Source organism: Panthera onca, chromosome A1, assembly GCF_046562875.1.
Source record: "Panthera onca isolate mPanOnc1 chromosome A1, mPanOnc1 haplotype 2, whole genome shotgun sequence".
NCBI classification, from domain to species: domain Eukaryota; kingdom Metazoa; phylum Chordata; class Mammalia; order Carnivora; family Felidae; genus Panthera; species Panthera onca.
In genome coordinates this window covers 29,509,533-29,533,598 of record NC_138339.1, presented here as the reverse complement: position 1 = coordinate 29,533,598, position 24,066 = coordinate 29,509,533, and the positions used below count along the sequence as shown (strand labels likewise).

Here is a 24,066-nt window from a genome sequence, read left to right as displayed (position 1 = left end):
CACTATCTTTTAGGGCTACATCTCTTTAAGACCATGCTGCAGTATTTTTAAAGAAATATTTCCTCACTTTCATTCTTTTTATAGTGTCCAGAGTATCATTGCTGGCTTCCTTTTTCTAAGAATTGTATAATACTTCAGTGAATGCCTCTGTTAGTGCCCCTTAGCTAATTGTTGTGATAAACTCAAGTCCAATTTTAGCTGATTTTACCAAATTACAGAGATAAGCTGACCTATATTTTTAATGAACTGATTTAAAAAAACCTGTCTTTTATTCTTGTTATTGGTCTTTACTAATCAATGAAGAATTACTTTCTGACACTGATTCAGGAAGAAAAAGATGATTTAGGTTTATAATGTATGCCTGTCATGCTTCTTACTGATATTTTGTGCATTGCTTTTGTATATATCCCAGGGCCAATTCATATTGGGAAAGTGTTCAAATTTTAGCTTTTTCATTAGGACTTGTGCGATTCTATTTTAAGCACAATAATATATCTGGAATTATCTTTTTATCCTGATAAAATTCCTGTAAATCCTTGCCTACCCAACATCCATCCTTCAATGACCCTGAATCTTCAAGACCAACTCAGAACCCATTATTAAACAAAAGAAACATTGCAGAGAAAAGTGTCAAACCAAAGCTTAAGCCTTCTGCATCATGATGGATGGGTTGATCACACCAATCAACAAACGAACGGACAAAGCAAAACCCACCAGATTGCTGATTGATTAAACCTGCCTATAAAAGCCTTCATGCCAACTTCTGTTTGTTGAACCCATAAAGCAGGGGATTAACAAAAGACCCGGAAGAGGAAAGAACAGAAAAGAGAAGAGTAGAGAGTGAAGGCAGTACTTACAGAAGTAGCAGAGGCTAGAAACCACAGAGATGGTGAGAAGCAGATATGGGCATGGGTGGCAACAGGGAACCCTTGAAGAGTGCACAGAGATACTCTACTCTCCAGATCACCTGGCTCTGGAGCTCTTGAAAGCATAGGACAGCTCCTCAATGAGACTATTTGCAGGAGAGATTTGCCACACAGGTATAACCATTTTAAAGGCATATGCTATCTATCTGTAAAATGCAAATTTCTTTGATTAGCTTACATGGAAGAGAACCATACTTTTCTCGTTGTTCTGTTGATGAGAAACACTAAGTAATAGAGTATAGTATTTCATGAATAATTATTTATACCATGCTTTTTTTGGTGAAAGAAAGCACCTATAAATGTCTTCCTTATCTGTAGAAACACTAACTCATAAATAATAAATTTATCTCCTATTTGCATTGCAAAATGGCAGACTTTTAAAATCTAAAGCACATTTCTGCCTCGAATAGTATTTGTAGGGGCACCTGGGTGGCTCAATTGCTTAAGTGTCCAACTCCTGATTTTGGCTTAAGTCATGATCTCACGGTTCGTGAGTTTGAGCCCTGCCTTGGGCTCTGCGCTAACAGCAGATTCTCTCTCTCTCCTTCTCTCTCTGCCTTCCCATGCTCTCTCTCTCTCTCTCAAAATAAATAAATAAATAAATAAATAAATAAATAAATAAATAAATTTAAAATAATAATATTTGTAGAATGAAATAGAGTATAAACAAATATAAATAAATAAAATGATTCTCAATGTAATTTGTATTCTTTGCAATTAACTTTAGAACCTTTGTAATTATCTAGCCCTAATAACCACTTTTGTATTCAGCTTAATAACCTGGACTTCACTGCATTCCTATTTTTGTTTCCTTTTTACTGTGTGACACCTTCCAAAATATGTTAATGTGAAAAAATTTGGTTTGTGTATGAGTCATTTTTATTTAATCCACTAAAATGTCGTCAACTGAATGGTTTTGTTTTAATGGAGCATTGAGAGAAAGCTTCTACCAAAGATTTTCTATCAGAAATGAATCAATGTAAGCCAAAAAAACAAAACAAAACAAACAAAAAAAACCAACTAGTAGTCCATGAACTATGTTATTTCTGTCTTATTTATATAAATTATTTCATTAGAAGAGGGAAGCCTTACTATGCCATGCTCTCCTGATGAAAATATAGAAGTTCACATGTTCATTGCAAAGGAAGCATTATAACATGGCCAATGTCCAAGAAAGCCCACAGCTGGCTCACTTCTTCAGTATATATAAGGGTCTCAGGCATCTCATCTCAAAATCTCCTTTACTTCAACCCAACTCTATTCAAAAAAATTAACCTTAGCCTGTGGCTCTCAATCTTCAATAGAGGAGCTTGTTATAGTACATATTCTGGGTCCCAGTTTCATCAGTTCTGGGATGAGGCTGAAGAGTCTGCATTTTTAACAAGCCTGCAGGTAATTCTGATGCATGTGATCTGTGTATACACATTGAAAAATCCCTGCATAAGGGCATCCGGCATCATACTAAAGATATAACTAATATCCCTTCCTGAAAACACATTCTAATGTTGATGGGATTTGGGAGGAGATTGAGTACTTTAAAAGTTGACACATCACAATGATATGTATGGAAAGAGTATTTAAAATGGGGACTTTGTGGGTACTTAATTCTTTATAATTTCATATGGCCTATTTTAGAGTAATAAAATCTTCTCAGAAATGAGAGTAGGTGTACAACATAAGAGAGGAATAAGAATGGGAGATGAAAACATTTCTCTTTAAAAAGGGGTATCATTAAAAGGCTTTAGACAGTGCTTAAAGATAAGTGAAACAGGGAAGGTATCATCTTTTAATTTTCAGAATATCAGTTAAGATCACTTTCTGCTGCGAGTAACGGAGTAGCCAAACATCAATTACATAACTCATAAGGACATTCAATTATCTAACCAAACAAGAAAGCTACAGATGGAGGTTCCAGATATGGAGTTCAATGATCCAGGCTCACTCTTCTCTGCCATCCCTAGAATGCTGGCATGTTGTTCCAGACTTAACCACATTGGCACATGATGGCTGCATCTTCAAACATTCAAGGAAGAAAGAAGAGATCACCTTACCTTGAGCAAAATCCTTCCCAAAAGTGTACCTAGCAGATTTTCCCTCCTGTCTCATTGACCAGAACTCACTAGAACTGGGTCACTCCAAACATTAACAAAGAAGAATGGAATTACACTCCTGGTTTATATCAACTGTGGTTCGTGCTGTGGTCTGGAGGGAGAGTCTACCTTCTTTGAATTGAATATGCTGCTGCTAGAAAAAACTCAAAGTCCTTTAAATTGATATATAAAGTATAAAAAATGGGGAAATTACAATAGATAGGCAACCAATCATATCTTCCTTGGTTTTGAAATTATCCTTTGGGTTTTAGTGGTTGCAAAATGCATTCAGAGTGGGGTAGAGGGGGAGGGAGAGGTTACAATCAGAATTGCTTCTGGGGATAGTGGTGGGTGGGGTGGGATGGGAGTGGGTATGTGGGAGAAGACCTGGAGAAAGAGTTGGCTTTCTTTTTGGGTATTTTGGTCAGTCATGCCCTAGTTGAGGATGTCTTTGTAAGAACTAGAAGTGTTTGTTTGTAAAGCTTGTATTGCCATAAGGAATAATAAAATAAAAGTGATGTCAAACTTGTAACATTCTGTAATCTAATAACTTTGGTTATTTTCAGAGCCTACTTGTAAATTTGTTTATTGCAATACTCTAGTATCTTACCTCAGTTCATTAAAATACAAAACAAAGTATTATTTCAGCTTCTTGCAACTCACATGAAAGACTACGGTAAATAGTACTATATAGTGTTTGTTTTTATCCTCAACTCTGGAGATCACACAAGGTATTTAGACATGTTGGAAAACAAAATACCAGCCATATATGTAATGCGTTTGTTTATTTTATGCTTTGCTTTGTTCCAAAAATACTTGAAGTGGCTTAAAAGAACGTGCCTAATACAAACAGGTAATAATAAGTGGAAATGTCAACCTAACACCTACGTAGTACAAAGTTACTGTTTTTAAGTTGTACATAATGCAAGATGATGAGAATGAACTTAACCTTTTCTGGAGACTAATGCTAGACTTTCAAAGATTATTATTTTTAAATTATTGTAATTGGGAAGTATTTGCTTTCAACTTTGTCTCATTAGAGTTATTTCAAACAAAGGAATGTTTCTTTTGTATCAATTTCAGTATAATAAACTTGAACACTAATATACCTGCTAATGTACCGGTATTTAAATGTTTACTTTGTAAAAATTGAATTTCTATTTCAGAAATAGAGTTTATATTTAACTATGGTATTTTAAACATTTAAAAGTTCTATCTATCTGAACAATATTGAAGAAATAGGTATTGGTTCATCTGACATTGTAATACCTTAACAGATATACATTAGCATTTTATGAGGAAGTTGAACTTCATTTCACTGGAAATTGCTGTTGCTTCAAAATAATTAGTGCAGTGAAATACTCTCCAACTTTAATAACTGTTTTAACAATATCACCCTTTCTTGACATATGAAAGAAACAGACAACAGCGTGTAATATTGTCTTATCAAATATCTAATCAGGGGGCATAGTTTTCCAAACTGAGGAAAATGTTGCAATAAAAGAATGTGTTGTAAGAAAAAACAAACAAATAAATAAATGAAAGCCTTACCTTTGGAAAAGAAATGCCAATAATAGTATTAGGACTCACTGGAATTTTTTTTTCAGTTAAACAACAGTGAAGATTTTAATCTCCTTTCCACTCAAAAATGAAAAAAATCCCATCTGTGTTAATGGCTTTAAAATTTTTAACTTAAAACCTAGTCTAACTATTTCAAAATAGTTAGAATAGCAATTCTTTCTTCATCCCAGACTTTATAATGGCAAACAAACTCAACCTAAACTATACTGGTGTTTTTTTGTTTTTTTTCCAGCTACATATGTATGTGTGTATGATCTGAGAAACTTGTCATAATTCTTTAAAATGATTTTGGAGAACTTAAAAGTGAATTAATTGAAACAGCTATCTGATTAGTTATTATTTATTCAAGAGTTTTTTAATCATTTAGGCTAATGATTGGCAAAACCAGACATGTAAATCAAATAGCAGAAAAAATTAATCTATAAAGGATGAGTTTAAGAAGAGCATTCTCATCAAGTCTGGGCAAGTGGAGGTTAGATTAGGCAGTGACCGTTGAGAGTTAAATATTAATGAGAAACGCACTAAAATGTACCAAACACTGGTTTTCTTCAAAATTTATTTTATGTACATTATATTTATCATTTCACTTAGTAGTGTTATGGGAACATGAGAATTTTATAATAAGTCATATTTTGGAAAAGGAAAAAAGGACTGGAAAACTCATGATCTAACATGATTCTCAGGTAAATATATGTAAGGCAAAAATACAATTGTAATTGACACATAGTAGGTGCTCAATAAATACTTATTGGAAATGAATATGGTGGGTTAATTGGGGCAGCAGAGCTATATGCAAATTCAGTTCTTCTTAGTTACGAATAAACACCTCATTCTTAATAATGGTAATATCACTCTTACTGAAGCACAGCCACTTTATTACAATTATTTGACAATGCTATACTTGAAGGAAATAAAGAAAAACACTTGGGAAACAGCAAAAGATATTAATTGTTAAGACAGTTTTGCCCTGCATATTTTTATTATTGTTATTTCTAATAATGTTTGACACGACATGCCCTTAAGGCAGTTTAAACTCAAAGCTTAGTATTGTAATCACATTAATCTTATTTCAAAGTGCATCTGATATGTATGTAATGATAGCGATAACTGTACGTTGCCAGCTGGTCTTTAGGCAACATTAGTAACATGATTACAAAAATGGCCATTTGAATTATTATTCACCCTGTACAGACTGGGCTAGGGTTAGTGGAGGTGGGTAGGGAAGGGGCTGGAAGGTAGGTAGTGGACAGGAAAGAGGTTGGGTCTGTGAGAGGGGATTAAGCAGTGCAGGAAGTTATGCTGAGACCACTAGGAAGACTCCTCCCAGCATCTGGAGTGCTGCAGGTCACTACCTTCTGCGCAAGGATTTCCCGTGACCTGGTGTTCTGGGAAATTCTGGCTAATGGGCTTGTTCCCACACTCAGGAACTCAGAAAGCAAAGACATAGGAGGCAGCATAAATAATGCATCTTCCCTGAGGAGTGAAAACTCGACAGATGGCTTGGTTCTTAGGCTTCTGACCAAGGGCTGCTGATGGGCAAATAAAGCAGAAAGAACGGTGACTAATATCTAACTTTCTCAAAAGAAGAACTGGGTAGTCACAAAATTTCCCCTCCCCTTCCTCCTCTCCTTCCGGAGTTATGTTTTACTTAAAAGGAGACATCTGCATAGTAAAATTAACGGCTATTCACCTGCCCCCAAATCTCCAAATCCAGCAGAAAGAAAGAGATCCTCATGGTGTTAAAGAACCGAGGAGTAGCTTTGAGGAATGCACTGAAATATCTGATGGTGTAAACATGCTAATACCTCTAAGGCATTGGAGAGGAAGCTGTCATTCACATTTTATTCATTCATTCACTGAATATTTATTGAGCACCTAGCATTGTCTCCAAGCCATTTTATAGATATAATGCATTCCAAGGACACTAAATTTAAACTGAGTTCAGAGACCAAGAAGGCACTCCTTGTGCTTGCAGTAAGACTGCCCCTTCCTAGGTGTCTTTGCCTCCCTGGAAACCCACCACTCCCTGATCACAGCTCACTACCTTATCTGCCTTGAGCCCACTAAAATTCATTTCATATTAAAACTGCAAAGTAGCCACAGTTCTCCTTCCCACTCATTTCCCATTCTAATCCTTACACCGTTCAGATTCCTTTCTCCCACTTCTCCGTGACTCCTGAAACCTTTAACACCAAGATGACACCAAGTTCCTTTGGAACTTGTGGTCCATCATCAATAATCCTTTTCCAAAAGTCCCCTTCACTTCCTTGCTCTAATCAAAACCTGGCTCTCTCTGGAGCCTACTACTTCACCATCAAGTGGTGAGATGTTGTTTTCTTCCATAAGGTTGAGGTTGGGGTGGGAGTATGTGTTTTCCCTGCTCCTTGTCACCATTTTCAGAATATTCTTATTCCCTCCTCCCTAAAAAAATAGTCAGCTGTGAGTTTCACGTCATCAGACTATCCCCACTATCTCCCTTCTGCTTCCATCTACTGGCTCTCTGGGTTACTGTGCTTGTTCTCTTGGTTTATCTCCTGACCCACTGCAGGCTACTTCTATCTTAGTTCTTGGTAATGTTAATAAACACATAGGTGATCCTTCCAACACTCTGGTTACTTAGTTCCTTCACACCTCTCTTCCAATAATCCTACCTTAGCACTTCATCTCCATAATTATATCCTAGACTTTATCATTACCAATAATTGTAACAGCTTCATCATCTCAGTTCCCTGCATATTATTCTCTGACAATCACGTTTCTAACTCCTCTCTCTGGACTGTAACTCTAAGAAGGCTTGGGTCAAACCAGAACCATGGTTGGGTCCATCGACGTTACTATTTGTTAGCCGTCTCCCCTCTTCCTGTTGACCACTTTTCCTTCCTTGCCCAGTGTAAATTCCATAATCAAGCACTATAGTCACTAACTTTTGTTCATCTTCAAATCCCGTGCCCTTCTCTCTTACCTCATCATACCGCCTTCACAAAAGCTCAACCTGGTTAGGCCTGCTATTGCCTACTTTTGGTTTCATTTGAAATCTCTGATAGTTAACCTCATTGGGCCCTTAATGGTTTCTGAGAGATGTCTTGTATTCTCCTAGTCCATTCACTTACTTCCCCACTCTCTTACATGACAGTTGCATACCTTCTTGTCTCCCTTCAAACCTTCAGCATCACCTCTCATATCCTCACTTGTCAAGTGTTACTTTTGGATGAATAGTATGGGCTCCTTTTTAAGGCCAATCTCATCTTCTCTTGTTTATTAAAATGCACCTGTTGTAGTTCTTCTCTGTCTTTCCTACATTATCATTCCCCCCCCCCCCTTCACTGTCATTTCTGTAAACATACAAACATTCCATTTTTTCCCCATCTTTACTTCAATCTGGAAATGTGTATTGAGCATCTAGTATTTGAATCTACCAGTGCTGGAGGAATGGAAGAAAAAAAAAGAATCATTGCATACTTCCCCTACAGACCAGAGGTAGAACTTTGCTAAGAAAGATTTTAGGATTGGGGCACTTGGATGGCTCAGTCGGTTAAGTGTCCGACTACAGGTTAGTTCATGATTTCACGGTTTCACATGTTTGTGCCTCAGTTCAGGCTCTGTGCCGACAGCTCAGAGCCTGGAGCCTGCTTCAGATTCAAGTCTCCCTCTTCTCTGCCCCTCACCCACTTGCATTCTGTCTCTCTCTCAAAAATAATAAACTTTAAAAAATGATTAAAAAAATAAAATTTTAGGATTAAAGACTGTAGATATAATGAGTTATGGTACTTTAATTTCACCTGTAAATTTCCATAATACCAGCTCTCTATTGCCCAGGTAACATCTATGGTAGAAGTTATTTTGCTCGGAGCAGAATATTTTATAAGCCTTTCTATACTTTGTATCACCAGAAATGAAAATTTTGAACTTTGTTGTGAATTCTCATGTATAGTACGTAGCTATTTTTCTTATAAACAACAAATAAGACTGCTTCATAAATTAAGGTTAAGGTTATAATGATTGCCTCAATTTATTGTATGTCAATGCATTTACTGATTACCAGACTCTTGGGTGAGTGTTTTCATCCATTTGTTCACTCAATCCTCACAGCAATCCTGGGAAGCAGGTGGAGTTCCTTAAATTACAGGTAGAAAACTGAGGAAGAAGAAAATAATTTTTTTTAATAAAGGCCCTCCCCATGAGTTTTATAAAATTTTAATTTTAATTAGGGTAACATACAAATTGTTTGAATAGTCAAAGACAAGCAAAAGTATGCATGCAGATGGTCTGAACTAAATAAATCATGTGCACTTGAGAATGAATGCCATCTTATGAAAGAGAACACGTCAATGGCTGCAGTGGATTTATTGTGTGAGTGGTTTCTGCATGACACCAGAAACCCCAAGCAATGACTGGACAATTTAGCCAACAGAAAACTGGCATCATTCGGGGGCATGCAGGTAGGAGGGCATGGGCAAGAAAGGAGGAGGGAGTGCCCACTTTTTGTTAGATACAAGACACTTTTTAAGTTAGGTAGCTTAGCTTTTTTTACTCTCAATTTTACATTAAGATTTTTTTTGAACCTATAGAAAAGTTGAAAGAATAGTACAACAAACAATGATACACAATTAATGTAGGTTCCAAAATTAACATTTTGCCATATTTGTTTCTCCCTAGATATTTATTTTTTTTTCTTTATTTAAATGTTTATGTATTTCTGAGAGAGAGAATGCAAGCAGAGGAGAGGCAGGGACAGAGGGGGACAGAGAGCACAGGGATCTCTGCTGTGCTGACAGGAGAGAGTTCAATGTGGGGTTTGAACTCACAAACTATGAGATCATGACCTGAGCTGAAGTCAGAACTTAACTGACTAAGCCACCAGGTGCCCCTTATTTTACTTTATTTTGGAGACAGAAAGAGAGAGCATGAGCAAGGGAGAGGGGCAGAGAGAGAGAGAGAGAGGGAGAATCTTAAGCAGTCTCCATAGTCAGCACGGAGCCTGACACGGGGCTTGATCCCACAAACCATGAGATCATGACCTGAGCCCAAACCAGGACTCAGATGCTTAAGTGACTGAGCCACCCAGGTGCCCCTTTTTCTTTATTTTAAAAGTTAGCTGCCCCTGTCTTGATTCTTCAGCATGTAATGCTTGAGAATAAGGCTATCCTGGGGCACCTGGGTGGCTCAGTTGGTTAAGCGTCCGACTTCAGCTCAGGTCATGATCTCATGGTTTGTGGGTTCAAGCCCCGCATCGGGCTCTGTGCTGACAGCTTGGAGCCTGCTTTGGATTCTGCATCTCCCTCTCTCTCTGCACCTGTCCCACTCACACTCTATCTCTGTCTCTCAAAAATGAATAAACGTTAAAAAAAAAGAATAAGGATATTCTACACAATAACAACCAAATAATTACACTTAACAAATTTAATTTAAATCCATTATTATCATCTAATATGCAGTCTATTTTCAAATTCTCCCAATATTATTATTTGGATATTCCAATAATATTCAATATAAATCATTTTTAACTCTGCTTCAGAATCCAATCATAGATCCTACATTGCATTTAGTTGTTAAGTCTTTTTAGTTTCATTTAATCTAGAACACTTAGCCTTTTTCATCTTTCATGACATTATCTGATAGAAGGTTCTAGGCCAGTTGTTTTGCAGACTGTTCCTCAATTTGGATTACTATGACTTTTTTCTTATGAATAGATTCACAATAGACATTTCTTGGCAGTCATACTACATAGATAATAAGATGAAGTTTAATATATATTAGATTTTCTTAATAAATGTATTACCATAACTAAGTTTCAATTCAGTAATTTACATGTACATTTTAAATATTTATTTTCTTTGCTTATGATGTAATTTTGCTTAAAACTTAAATAAGATGAAATGTATTGTAGTGTCATGAATTAGAAATTCTTTGCAGATTAGCAAATTACATATTTTCAGTGACAAATTTTATTTTTATTTATTTTTAGTTTATTTATTTATTTTGAGAGAGAGTGCATGGGAGTGAGTGTGGGACAGAGAAAGGGAGAGAGAGAGAATCCCAAACAGGCTCCACCTGGTCAGCACAGAGCCCAATGCAGGGGCTTGAATCCATGAACCATGAGATTATGACCTGAGCCGAAGTTGGGTGCTTAACCAACTGAGCCACCCAAGTGCCCTTTCAAGTGATGCGACCTAAAATGTGTGAATGTGATTGGCTTAAAATATTTATGTATTTCCTGTGTACAAGGCTGACAAATGCACTATACTATTTTTGTCTAGTTATAATGAAGTTCTAGCAATGCAAACCCTTTTCAGGGGGTTTGCTGCAATGTGGAGTAAAACTAATAAGGTGTTTGATAAGAGATGCCAAATTGTTATAGAAATAGAAAATAGAGAAAATCTCTTGAGACAGCTTGACATTTATTTACAAAATTTTAATGTGTGCTTTATAATAATAATGGTTGCTGTTTATTGTACATGAACCTCCTACAATTAGCACACAACCTTAAGAGGGAGATATAATTATCTGCATTTTATAGGTTGAAAACAAAGCAACTTTTAGCCATTATACTAAGTTCCTTTGGTTTCATCAGTCTATAAAAACACTCGCCTTAAGGGATGCTTAAGTGATACTCACCTTCAGCTCTCTGTTACAGTCATTTGGAAGAGAGATGAGTCCACTGGCCATCATTCCAGAAACTGCTTTTAAGGAAAGGAAGTATGGGAATCCAGAGACTCACTCACCTAACTTCCTTCTGGCCTTTCTCCTCTCAAGTGCAATCTAGATCTGAAGTTGCTTTCCTTTTGAAGCCACCTTGGAAGTGTTAGTCAGATGTTGTCCCCTTCCTGGAGAGATGAACATGTCCCCAGGATCTCGATGTACCTTATCCACAGTAAATTTGCGAAGCAGTTAATTTAAGCTAGGATAATTAAGGGTGATTTGTTTTCAACTATTATTTCACTGTTAATAGAAAGTTGACCATAGTTTTTCCTTAGCCATTATTTTAGTTTTTCTGTGACAAGAATACCCACTATTAACATTATTAATTAATATTACTCTGGAATTTCTGTCAATACGACATAACTTTAGGAAAGAGAATTTTCATTATTTACAGACATTATGATTAGATATCAGCAAACTCTACAAAATCAACTAATAATTATTGAAAATGAAAAGCTCAGATTGAGATAAACACGTATTTTAAAAACCCTTCCAATACACCAGTAAAAACAAGTCAGAAAACAGAACAGAAAAAAATTTCATTCAAAAGAACAATAAAAAACATAATGTACCTAGGAATACCCACAGCATGAGATGTAAGGTAAACAGTCCATATTACTTTGTATCAAAAATAATATGATAAAGCTAAGCTATAATATTGTTCTGATGCAAAATAGAAAGATCACTGAAACAGAATAGGAAGTAGGCAATCAACCCAGGATCTAAGAAAGAATTTAGTACATGATAAAAGAACTATCACAAGTCATTGGCAAGGGAATGTTATTCTCACTGGGCCTTTAACAGTGGATTAACATTGAAAAAGAATCAGTATTGTTTCTAAACCAGTACTGTAAACCAAAATACACTTTGCATGGTTTAGAATGAGATGTAAAAGTTAAAACACACATACACACAGCAAACCACAACACTTAAGTAAAGTGGCACCTAAGGACACCTCATTATGGTGGCTATGTTAGGCTATGTTAATGGTACCAGTGGAGAACAGTTACAAAGGAACTCTTTGAGGAGATTAGAACATAAGAGCCCAAGGGCCTGCAAGCTGAGGGGATTGTCACGTGGGTGGCTCCTCAAGGAAGAACGTCTTGGGAGAGCTGGCCCTTGAAGGAGGTATCACATTTGGGTTGTTGCAGAAGAGGGGAACACATCCAGGCAATGGCACACTAGTAAAATTATGGTGACAAAAAAAGCCAGGTATTGGGGAAAAAGTGACGCCCCAGGAAGGGGATGGAAGCTCCAGGAGGGTGGAGATTTGCATTTGCTTTGTTCGCTGCCGACCCCCCAGGCCCCTGGTGCTCAGGAAACCCGGTGAAACAATGGCTGTTGTTGGGGAGCAGCCAGTCCCTGGGCCAGGAGGTTCACTCTGGGCCAGGAGGGATTTTGAGACCTTGAGAAGTCTCTGGGCGGCGACCACCCACAGGTGAATGGCGTAAAAAGAGATAAGATGTAGGCATTTGTAAGTATAAAAGCAATGAGCGAAAATAAGAAAGAAAAGGTGAAGAGATTTTCAAAAAAGAGCTTTTGAAAGATCTGTATTTTGCAAAGTGTATAAATCGAATCGGAAGGCAAATAAATGGAAAAATAACAAAAAGGGATAAGGTCAGTACATTGGAGATCTCCTAAAAACTATTAAGACATGAGGATTTATCAATAAATGGACAGGGAAATGAAAATTTTCACAAAGGAACAATTACAAATGACTGACATTTGAAAGAATTCATTTTCTTGATCATAAAAACAAATTTAAAATAATATATTAACTACTTCTACCTCTTTTTAAAAATTAACTAGTAAATGTTTATAAGGATGGTCAACTTTTCAGGAAAGTAATCTACAAACATGTTCAGAGGGCTTTAGATTGTTCATATGTTTTCATTCCTAGGATCTGTTACACTCCTAACTAGAAGCTTTATTAAGGAACCCAGAAATGCTGGCAAAGCTTTCATCCAAAGAGTTTCTTCTCAGTGTTATTTCCATAATAAAAAAGAAAAAAATCTATGTAAGTAATAATATGAGAAATAATGTTATCCACATAACAATAATATATAGAAATAGAAATATAAAATATGTAAAAATAAGTAATGATATTATCCACATAATTAAAGTAATAAAAATGTTTCCAAACAATTTTAATGAGTTGGAAATAAGTCATTGTCATATAAAATAAAAGCAAGATGCGAATTTTAAAAAAACTGATTGATGCCAACGTGCATTCTAAACTCCAGGATGGGTGTGTGTGTGTGTGTGTATGTGTGTTTTTATTATGAAAAAAGAATAAACTTAAATTTACATCTTTGTACAACTAATTTTTGCTGTTTTCCCTGGGAGAGTATTTTATGTCTTGAATAGAGCTCTGAGGATAGTTTTATTTTTCTTGTTTATCATTCTGTTCTTCAATAAAAAGTATTAATTTAGTGTAATATAAACAGTTATACCAACAGCCAAGATGGCTAAGAAAGAAAGCTGCTATTTACATTCTCTTCCTTAAGAGTGTTATGTTTGCTTTGGCTAAATTGCCACTTTGGCAAATTATCATTTTTTTTTTTACATTTATCCATGTAAAAAGTGATGTATAAATCTAAAGAAGTAAAGACCTAATATTAACTTCCACTTTTTAAGTCAAATTCTGAAATAAGCATGGTAATGATTAGAATATTTTTACTTTATTATAGAAATATCTTTAAAACAAACGATGGTTAGATTAATAATATTAAAGCAAACATTGAAGGCAGGAAATCCAGTGAACTCTCTTATCATTAGCGCTTAGTTGTCAAAACACTTTTATAATAGGAGTAATTTTTTGTTCATACTTCACCCAGCGTCTGATTTTAATTTCAGCATGATCTTCTCTCTATGCCTGATGTGTTAGAACAGCCAGATTTTAAGAATGAAAAAAATGGAGCGTGTGAAAAATTTGCTTGAAAACTACTACTAAAAGATTTCTCCAAATGTTTGGCTAAGCAATCTGATGGAGGCAGTTCTGGGGAGAAGAGGACTTCTGGACATGAGTGTGTTCCTGAAGAATCAGAAAACCAGGGTCTAACAAGTGATGCAAGTGCTATGATTCACTCACTCACTTAATTTGACGATTTAAAACTGTGATAAAAGGCAGGCAAAATGTGGTGTCAAATTTAAAACAAAGTGTGGTGATCTGCCTTGTTTTCAACTTGTTGCTCTCTGATGAAAACACTTTTCTACAAGCAACACTGATGAGCAGATGGTGCTAATAAGACCAATTAAGTGCTAAGCTTCTGGAAATGTTTTTGTTGAGTGACATCTTCAGACTGTTTTCTGCTAACATACATCTTGAGCCATGTGTTTCTAAGGTACAATAGCATTAATACTTATGGTCACTGGAATTTTCATTTTTAAGAATACGGACTCAGACAAGACAGAAAAAACAAAAACCAAAAAACCCCACCAAAACCTTCTGCCCCAATTCCAAAGACAGTATGTGAAATTGAGTGATGAGATTCTAACACTTTTGGGACTCGGGGGGGATTAGTCTAGATCACTCGTTTCCAGTAACTGGTGCATGAAGAAATTTTCTCTAGTCTGCAATGAAGAAAAAAAATACATAAAGAAACCCCCAAAAGTAATGAATTTTGGGGGGATACTTTTTCCCTTTTCCCTCTTAACTTTTACTTTTTTTCCTTGAAAGTCATTGATCTTATTGTTTTATTGATTTCTATCTACATAATATATTTTATTTGGATGACAGGTAAATAGAATTGAATTAATCATAATATGTTGTCATCATTGATCCATAAGTGATCCTTCTTTATTTTCTTTCTTTTTTTTTTTAATATTTATTCGTTTTTGAGAGACAGAGCGCAAGCGGGATAGGGCAGAGAGAGAGGGAGACACAGAATTCAAAGCAGGCTCTAGGCTCTGAGCTCTAAGCACAGAGCCTGATGCTGGGCTTGAACTCATGAACCGTGAGATCACGACCTGAGCTGAAGTCGGATACTTAACCAACCGAGCCTCCCAGGTGCCCCTTTATTTTCTTTATTTTACTTTTATTTGTTTGTTTGTTTGTTTATTTTTAAGGTTTATTTATTTTGAGAGAGAGTGCATGAACAAGGGAGGCGCAGAGAGAGAGAGGGGGAGAGAGAATCTCAAGCAGGCTCCACACTGTCAGTACTGAGCCCAATATGGGGCTTGATTTCACAAACTATGAGATCATGACCTGAGCCGAGATCAAGAGTCATATGCTTAAGTGACTGAGCCACCCAGGTGCCCCAAGTTTTATTTTTTACACTTACTTTTACTTACCACTCCTCCCACAAAAAGGTGGGATGATGGATAGTCACCAAGCCAAGAACCAAAGTACTACTGATAATTTACATCTACCTAAATATTCTTTTCTTATCTCAACTCCCTGCCTTGTCTCCCTCCCCCAAGTATATGTTGCCTTTTCCCTGCATGTGTGCATTTCCAAATTTCTCCTTTGTATAAGAACAGCGGTCATATTGGATTGAGGCCCACTCTAATGACCTCATTTTAACTTGATTAAGCTCTGCAAAGACTCTGTCTCCAAATTAGGTCACATTCTGAGATACTGGAGGTTAGGACTTCAACATATGAATTTGGGGGCATACAATTCAATCCATAATAACAGAGAACTTACTTTTTGTTTATTACTATCGAGTTAACAGTGAGCCCCTCTTGAAAAAGTTCATAGAGGATTGGTTCAAGTCCTTTCCCAGAAAGGAAAATGAGGGGAAAGATAACAAGGAATAATGGGAAAAAGGAAATTAAATAGTGGATAATTTTTGCCTGCCCAGAATGTTTTTCTTCTTCTTTTGGTAATATCACCTTGATTTTGTAAATGGGGACCAAAATGGAGTATTCTATGCTACTATGCAAAGTTACTGGAATAGGGATGGCTACAAGACCTATCATGGACCAATCTTAACATCTGAGAATGTTTTTTGGAGCTGTTATTGGAGCTCTTTAGAGAATAGTGTGCTCTCTCTTCAGGGGTTGCTGGTAGCCAACTTGGACACCTCTTGAAAAGGACCTAAGTCAACATGGGAGAAAATAGAACTGAAAGATGGAGCAAGGTGGAATTGAGTCATCGTCTTGAGCTCACAGATTCAGCCAGAGTCTTCTAAGTTAAATGAGCTGATAAATTCCCTTTTTGTGTTAGGTTGGGCTTCTGTTATTTGTAACCAAGAGTCTTAACAGATGCTCATTTAGTTTTTGAGGAAAGGTAATAAGAAAGAGACAATTACATAAGTGAGATAACTTGACACATGCTCCAAGTGAGCACATAAATAACAGGATAGTTCTTTTTTAAATTTTTTTTTTTCAACGTTTTTTATTTTATTTTTGGGACAGAGAGAGACAGAGCATGAACGGGGGAGGGGCAGAGAGAGAGGGAGACACAGAATCGGAAACAGGCTCCAGGCTCTGAGCAATCAGCCCAGAGCCTGACGCGGGGCTCGAACTCACGGACTGCGAGATCGTGACCTGGCTGAAGTCGGACGCTTAACCGACTGCGCCACCCAGGCGCCCCAATAACAGGATAGTTCTAAGTCTCCCTAAAATGGGCTAATATATTGTCTCCCTCCTTTTTCTCTTTCACTGATTACCTAAGAGCCTCACTTTTTGACCCCTTTTGGATTATGGGGTTTTTGTTTTGTTAAGTGTGCTTTCATATTCTTATTATTCCTTCCTCTCCAAAAATAATCTAGTGAGAAGGAAAACACCCAGATTGTCTATAAATGGCTGGGCCTGAGCATCACCGATGAGTTTTTATTCATGTGCACTTATTAAATATTTTACTATTAAAATGTGCTCAGAAATTCCATATTTATTTAAGGAAGTGTATTAATCTGTGGGTAGTTGCTAACTTACAAACAGGTTGGAGCCTAGAAATTTGCTAAAAAGAAAAGGCAGGAGTTCAGAATACATCTTCCCACAGAAATAATATTATGTAATGGGATTACATACCCAAATTAGCAAACAAGTCTCTTAAGCTATAGGGCAATTATGGAGAGGGTAGGATGTGTGCTGGATAAGAACTTGCTTCCTGGATCCAGGCTGCCTGAGTTCAAGTCCCAGCTTTGCCATTTACGCCACTTACAAGTTTGTCCTTGTGCAAGTTACACCCACTAGAATACTTAAAGTTAAAAAGATTGAAGCTACCAAATTTGACACCAACTATTAGAGAGGAGGTGGGGCAATAGGAACTTTGATACACTGATGGTGGGAATGAAAATTGGCACAACCACTTCAGAAACTGTTGGCAGTTTCTTAAAAAATTAAGTACATACTCACTATGTGATACAGTCATCCTACTCCCAAGAGAAATGAACGCGTATTTTCACACAAAGATTTGTACATAAATGTTCATAATTACTTTTTGGTAATAGTCTCAAACTGTTAACAGTCGAAAATTTTATCAAAAGGTGAACGGATTAACAAATTGTTGTCCATCTACACAATGGAATATTACTCAGCAATAGAAAGGAACAAACTATTGATACATGCTACAACATGGATTAGTCTCAAAGTAATTATTCCTAGTGAAAGAAACCCGACAAAAATAGTACTTATTGTAGGAATCTGTTTGTATAGAATTCTAGAAAAAAACCCTAATTTATAATGATAAAAAGGAAATTGGGGTTGCTTGGGGATGGGGATGGGTAGTAGAGGGGATTGGATTACAACGAGGGAGGAACTTTTGGGGATGATGTATTCATATGTCATGGGGGTATTCATATATCAATATTCATCAGATGGTACACTTTACATATGTGGTGTTCATTGTATATTAATTATTCTTAATAAAAGTATTTTTATTATACCTCATAAAATATATTTTTGAAAGGTTCTTTTGTTGCTATTTATACTTTCTAATTCCTGGAAAGTCTGAAAAATGAAGTATTAACATTGTACTTCGCTCCCCCATTTTTTACTAAAACAATAACAATAACAAAAATTCACACTAGAACAAAACTAGAAACCAAACAACTCCTCCTGTTTTTTAAATGGAAATTTAAAACTGTAAAAGGCAAAAAATAGAAATTTATTTCATAAATCGTATCAGCCCATACCAACATTTTATAAATGCAACATATTAAGATATTAGGCACTGTTATTCTATACTCAACCATATTCTCATATTTTATAAACCAAATAACAGAAGTCTTGTACTAGTAAAACATTTCAGCTTTTAATGACGCATTTTAGGAATATTAAAATGCCATGAAAAGAGAGCCCTTCTAGATTATAGTTTAATAGCTTGAACATTCTTAGCTGACACATTAGTTGCTGGTAATTAGTCGGTTAATCAAAAAAGGGGTCAATGCAATGAGTAGTAAATGAGCCCTAGAGACCTAACACACAGTGTGGTGAGTATAGACAATACTGTATTATAACCATCAAATTTGCTAAGACTAGATTTTAATTATTCCAACTACTAAAAAGAAACGGTAATTATGTGATGTGATGGAGGTGCTACAATGGCAATCATATTACAATATATAGATGTATCAAATTAACATGATGTACACCTTAAATTTACAGTGTTCCATATCAAATATATTTCAATTTTTTAAAAAAGTGGCTGAAGGGAGAAAATAATACCAAAAGATACATAACATCTCTTAAAACTAAGGTTTGTATTTTGTGCATTCATTCACCAAATCTTCAGTGGAACTAAGTTCCCAATTAGAAGTTTTGAATTTTTCCTTTTTTTTTTTTTTTTGCACAAATCACATTCATTTGCAGTATCTTCAATTTTATAGTTCCTATTTCATTATCTTGGAAATAGAACATAAAGACATTGCAGAACAGTCTGAGTGCAGAATCTCTGGATTTTTACAACTAAAGATTTTTTTTTTTTTTTTACAATTGCCTCACTTGCATGTAATTTGATAATTTTTTTAGCAACTCACTTTTTAAGCATTTTTAAGCATTTGACTTAGTTTTCATAGAATTAGAGTCTAACTCACTTGTGTTATGCCCAGAATTCGTGATCCCCAAATACCGCCAGGGAGCCAAGTCCGATGTAAAAGCAAAAGAGCCTTTATTCGAGCTAGCTCGAGCTCAATCCCCTACCTGCACCAACGCAGCGGTGAGACACCAGGGAGAGAGAGTGAGTTTCAAAAGGACAAAGGTTTTATTGGGGCCTAGGGGCAGTTGGTGAGGTAATGGCTGTGGCCTCAGCTGATTGGCTGGGGAAGGGTCCGAGTCCTGTTAGGCAGGTGAGGGGGGGGTTACTCAAGGGGAGGAGGTGTGGTCAAGGTGAAGGACACAGAACAAGATGGAGTCGGCCGGTGTAGGCCCGCCCTTTCATTCCCCCCTTGTCATGTAGCTTAGGGACCCAATCATGGGACCGGCTGCATTTATGGTGACAAGGGGAACAGAGTTTGGAGGTTTACGCAAAGTTCTGGGAACCAAGTGTCCCTGGGGTGGCTCTGGGACATCTGATTAAGTATTGTCCCCGAGCTGGTGTCTATGATCTGCCAGGTGATGTTTTGGGGGGCGTGGGGACTCCCGGCAGCATGAGCAATGACAAGCAGAGTTAACAGAGTTACCAATATTAGGTGGGTCAAATGCGCTGTAGCTTGAGCTTGAGCGGGTTGTGTTGGTCCCGACTGACGGCCCATCGCGTGGCGAAGTCCTTCCGGATTGAGGAGGGGTCCGCTGGCCGAACGTGGGTGTGATGGACTCAGGTCACGATGCCGTCTACTTTGAGAGCGGTGGGGGTTGTCAACACCACGATGTAGGGTCCCTTTCAGCACGGCTCAAGGGTCTCTCGGTGGTGCCTCTTGGCGTAGACCCAGTCTCCCGGCCTGTACTGATGAGGTGTCGGGGTCGGGCCAGCCTCGTAGATGGCACGGAGGCGCGGCCAAATGTCCTCGTGCGCCCTCTGGAGCCCTCTCAAGGAAAGAAAAAGTTCTTGATCTTTAAACTCAGCAATAAGTTCAGCTCAAAGGCTGGGAATAACAGGGGGTGGCCTGCCAAACATGATCTCGTAGGGAGTAAAACCCAGAGCGTAAGGAATGTTTCTAACCCGGTAAAGGGCGTACGGTAGGAGAGTCACCCAGTCCCCGCCAGTCTCCATGGTTAATTTGGTAAGGGTCTCTTTTAGGGTTCTATTCATTCTTTCTACCTGTCCTGAGCTCTGGGGCCTATAAGCACAATGTAATTTCCAGTTTGTCCCCACCGCCTTGGCTACTGCCTGTGTTACCTGCGAGATAAAAGATGGTCCATTGTCTGATCCTACCATGGCAGGAAAACCATACCTGGGTAAGATGTCTTCTAGTAGCTTCTTAGCCACCGTCTGAGCCGTTTCATGCTTGGTTGGGTATGCCTCCACCCAGTCAGAGAAGGTGTCTGTAAATACTAAAAGATATTTATAACCATACTTTCCTGGTTCGACTTCAGTGAAGTCGACTTCCCATTGGGCTCCCGGTCTGGTGCCTCTGAGCCTGGTTCCTTTTCTTATTTGATGTGGCTCTCGCGTTGGTGAGTTGGCAGGTCTTGCAGGCAGATACAACTTGCTCTATTTTGGTGTCCTGTTGGTGAATCTTGATGCCTGCATGTCGGATTAAGTCTTTTAATTTTCGGGCCCCCATGTGAGTAGACCGATGCATGTGCTCTAATATTGAGACTCCGAGCCAGTCTAGCAGCACGAGCTCCTTGTTAGGTGTATACCACCGTCCCTTTATCTTCTGGGCCATGGGGAGTTTCTTGATCTGCTGTAACTCCTCTTGGGAGTATTTGGGCAGGTCTGGTAAAACTGGGTCTCCCAAGTCCGGTAGTTGTTAAGCCATTTTCTAGCTCCCAACGTTAGCGCCTTGGTAAGGGCGACAAGCTCTGCTTGCTGGGCTGATGTTCCAGAGGGTAGAGCCTCCGCCCATACGGTGTCCGTTTCGGTGACCACCGCTGCACCCGCATACCTGTGTCCATCTCGCACAAAGCTGCTGCCATCAGTGAACCAAGTAGCCTCGGCATCGGGGAGGGGCCGGTCGGTCAGGTCCATCCGGAATCCATGTACTTGTTCCAGGATTCCCGCACAGTCATGTAGTGGAGCACCTAGGTGAGGGTCGGGCAGCAGGGTTGCAGGATTGAGGGCTGCACTGGGGTGGAACTGCACTTGTGGAGGGTTGAGTAGGAGGCTCTGGTAATGAGTCATACGTGTATTGCTCATCCATCTATCTGGAGGCTGTTTCAGGACCCCTTCAATGGCGTGTGGGATCGTGATCCAGATCTCCAGATCTAGGGTCAGTTTGTCTGCATCCTTGACTAGCAGTGCTGTCGCCGCAATAATTCTTAGGCATGGCGGCCAGCCGGCAGCCACTGGGTCTAGTTTCTTAGACAGGTAAGCCACTGGGCAGTTCCAGGGGCCTAAGGCTTGAGTTAGAACCCCTTTTGCTATTCCCTTATGTTCGTCTACAAAGAGGTGGAAGGGCTTCGTAATGTCTGGTAGGCCCAGGGCTGGGACACTTAGGAGGGCCTTTTTTAGCTGATTAAAGGCAGTTTCTTCTTTTTCAGCCCATTTAAATGTTTTCCCTTCTTTGGTAGCTTCATATAGGGGCCTGGCGATCTCAGCAAAACCTGGAACCCAGAGGGAGCAGTAGCCGGCTGATCCTAGGAATTCTCTCACTTCTCTTCAGGAGGTGGGAGTAGGGATCTTTAGGACAGTTTCTTTTCTGGCATCTGATAACTGCCGCTGTCCGCCCGCCAGGATATATCCCAGGTAACTTACCCTCTCCCTGCATATCTGAGCCTTCTTCAGGGATGCGCGGTACCCTAAGGCCCCCAGGGTAGCCAGCAGGTCCTGGGTCCCTCGCTCACAGTCTTTGGCCCTGTCGGCAGCAATCAGGATGTCATCTACGTACTGTAGAAGGGTGAGGCCAGGGTGCTCCCTTCTGTACTCACCCAGGTCCTCGTGTAGTGCCTCGTCGAAGATGGTGGGTGAATTTTTGAATCCCTGAGGTAGCCGTGTCCAGGTGAGTTGCCCACTGTAGCCCTCCTCCGGATCATGCCACTCGAAGGCGAACAAGGGTTGGCTCTGGGGTGCCAGCGGCAGACTGAAGAAGGCGTCCTTTAAATCTAGTACAGTATACCAGACCCTGGAGGGCGCCAAGGAGCTCAAGAGAGTATATGGGTTGGGAACAGTTGGATGTATGTCCGTGACCCTCTTATTTACTTCCCGGAGGTCTTGTACCGGTCGGTAGTCATTTGTGTGAGGCTTTTTGACCGGCAGTAGGGAGGTGTTCCAGGCAGACTGGCAAGGAACTAGTACCCCTAGGCTTCGTAGTCTCTGGATGTGTGGCTGGATCCCCTTCCAGGCCTCCTGAGACATGGGGTATTGTTTGATCCTTACCGGACTCTCTCCTGGCTTGAGCTCTACCAGGACTGGGGTCCTATGAGCGGCTAGTCCCATCCCCACCCCCGTCTCTGCCCAAACCGAGGGGAATTCTTGTAGCCATCTGTCTATATTATCCTCTCTCGGGAGCGCCTCCTGGTGGAGGAGGTATTCATCCTCCAGTTTCATGGTTAGGACCTGGATGGGGTGGCCCTTGCCATCGGTGACCTGAGGCCCCCCTTGTCTGAAAGTTATCTGAGCTCCAATCTTGGTCAGTAAGTCCCGTCCTAACAGCAGGTAGGGGCATTCTGGTATTACCATAAAGGAGTGGGATACCCGACCCGTTCCCAAATCTACCGTTCTTCGGGTAGTCCATGAATACTGGCTCATACAAGTTGCCCCTTGTACCCATGACTTCTTGCTGGCTAGTTTTCCTTGTGGGGTGCGGAGGACCGAATGTTGTGCTCCGGTGTCGACAAGGAAGTGAACAGGGGTCCCCTCCACTTTAAGAGTTACCCTGGGTTCGGGGAGAGGGTCCGAACCCCGACTCCCCTAATCACTTAGTTCATCTAGCTCTAGGACTTTTACTCAATCAGTCTTGCTTCCCTTCCTGCCGGCCCTTTTTGAACAATCTTGGGCCCAATGCCCTATCTCCTTGCAGTATGCGCACTGATCCTTCTGCAGCCTCTGCTTCCCCCCTTGGTGGTTCTTTTACCTTTTCTTGCGTCGTCTGCCAGCTGCGGGAGACGGCGGTCTCATTCCTTGGGGAAGTCAGCAGTGGTAGCTAGTAGTATTCTGGCCAGGTCTCGAGTCTGCTTACTGCTGGCAGCCGCCATGGTGCGAGCCTGCTTATCCTCAGGAGGCTCCCAGTTATTATATACCTTTTCGGCTACCACCAGTAAGTCCTGCAGACTTTTTCCTCCTAGTCTATCTATTTTCTGTAATTTTCTCCTAATGTCTATGGCCGATTGGTTTACAAAGGCCATGATAACAGCTGCCTTGCTTTCCGGAGCCTCTGGATCCATGGGGATATAGGTACGGAATGCCTCCATGATCCGTTCTAAAAAGGCAGCCGGAGATTCATCTTTTCCCTGTTGTACATTTCCTACCTTGGCCAAATTGGTTGGCTTTCTAGCAGCCATTCGGAGACCCCCCATTAGAGTCTGGGGGTAGACCTGGAGCTTCTCCTTACCTTCTGCCGTGTTGAAATCACACTGGGGCTGAGTTAAGGGGAAGGAGGCATCTATCTGAGCCTGGTTGGTGGTGGGATTCCCGTCTGCACCTGGAACTAGTTTTCGGGCCCCATTGAGGATTCTTTCTCTTTCTTCAGTCGTGAACAGGACCTGCAAAAGCTGCTGGCAATCGTCCCACGTGGGCTGATGGGTAAAAAGAACAGAGTCTAATAGATCAATAAGCCCTGCCA

The 24,066-nt window shown here is 39.4% G+C and overlaps 1 protein-coding gene across 1 annotated transcript; it reads right to left on the bottom strand.

Moving 5' to 3' along the window:
* Window positions 1–11,325: 11,325 nt before the first annotated feature.
* On the bottom strand, window positions 11,326–23,479 carry LOC144617146 (uncharacterized). The gene is made up of 3 exons (XM_078451135.2): window positions 23,464–23,479; window positions 19,279–21,889; window positions 11,326–11,458 (listed from the first exon to the last, which is right to left on the bottom strand). Exons 1-2 carry the CDS (start codon window positions 23,477–23,479, stop codon window positions 20,997–20,999), a joined length of 909 nt encoding a protein of 302 aa, XP_078307261.1. The 3' UTR covers window positions 11,326–11,458; window positions 19,279–20,996.
* Between the last annotated feature and the right edge of the window lie 587 nt (window positions 23,480–24,066).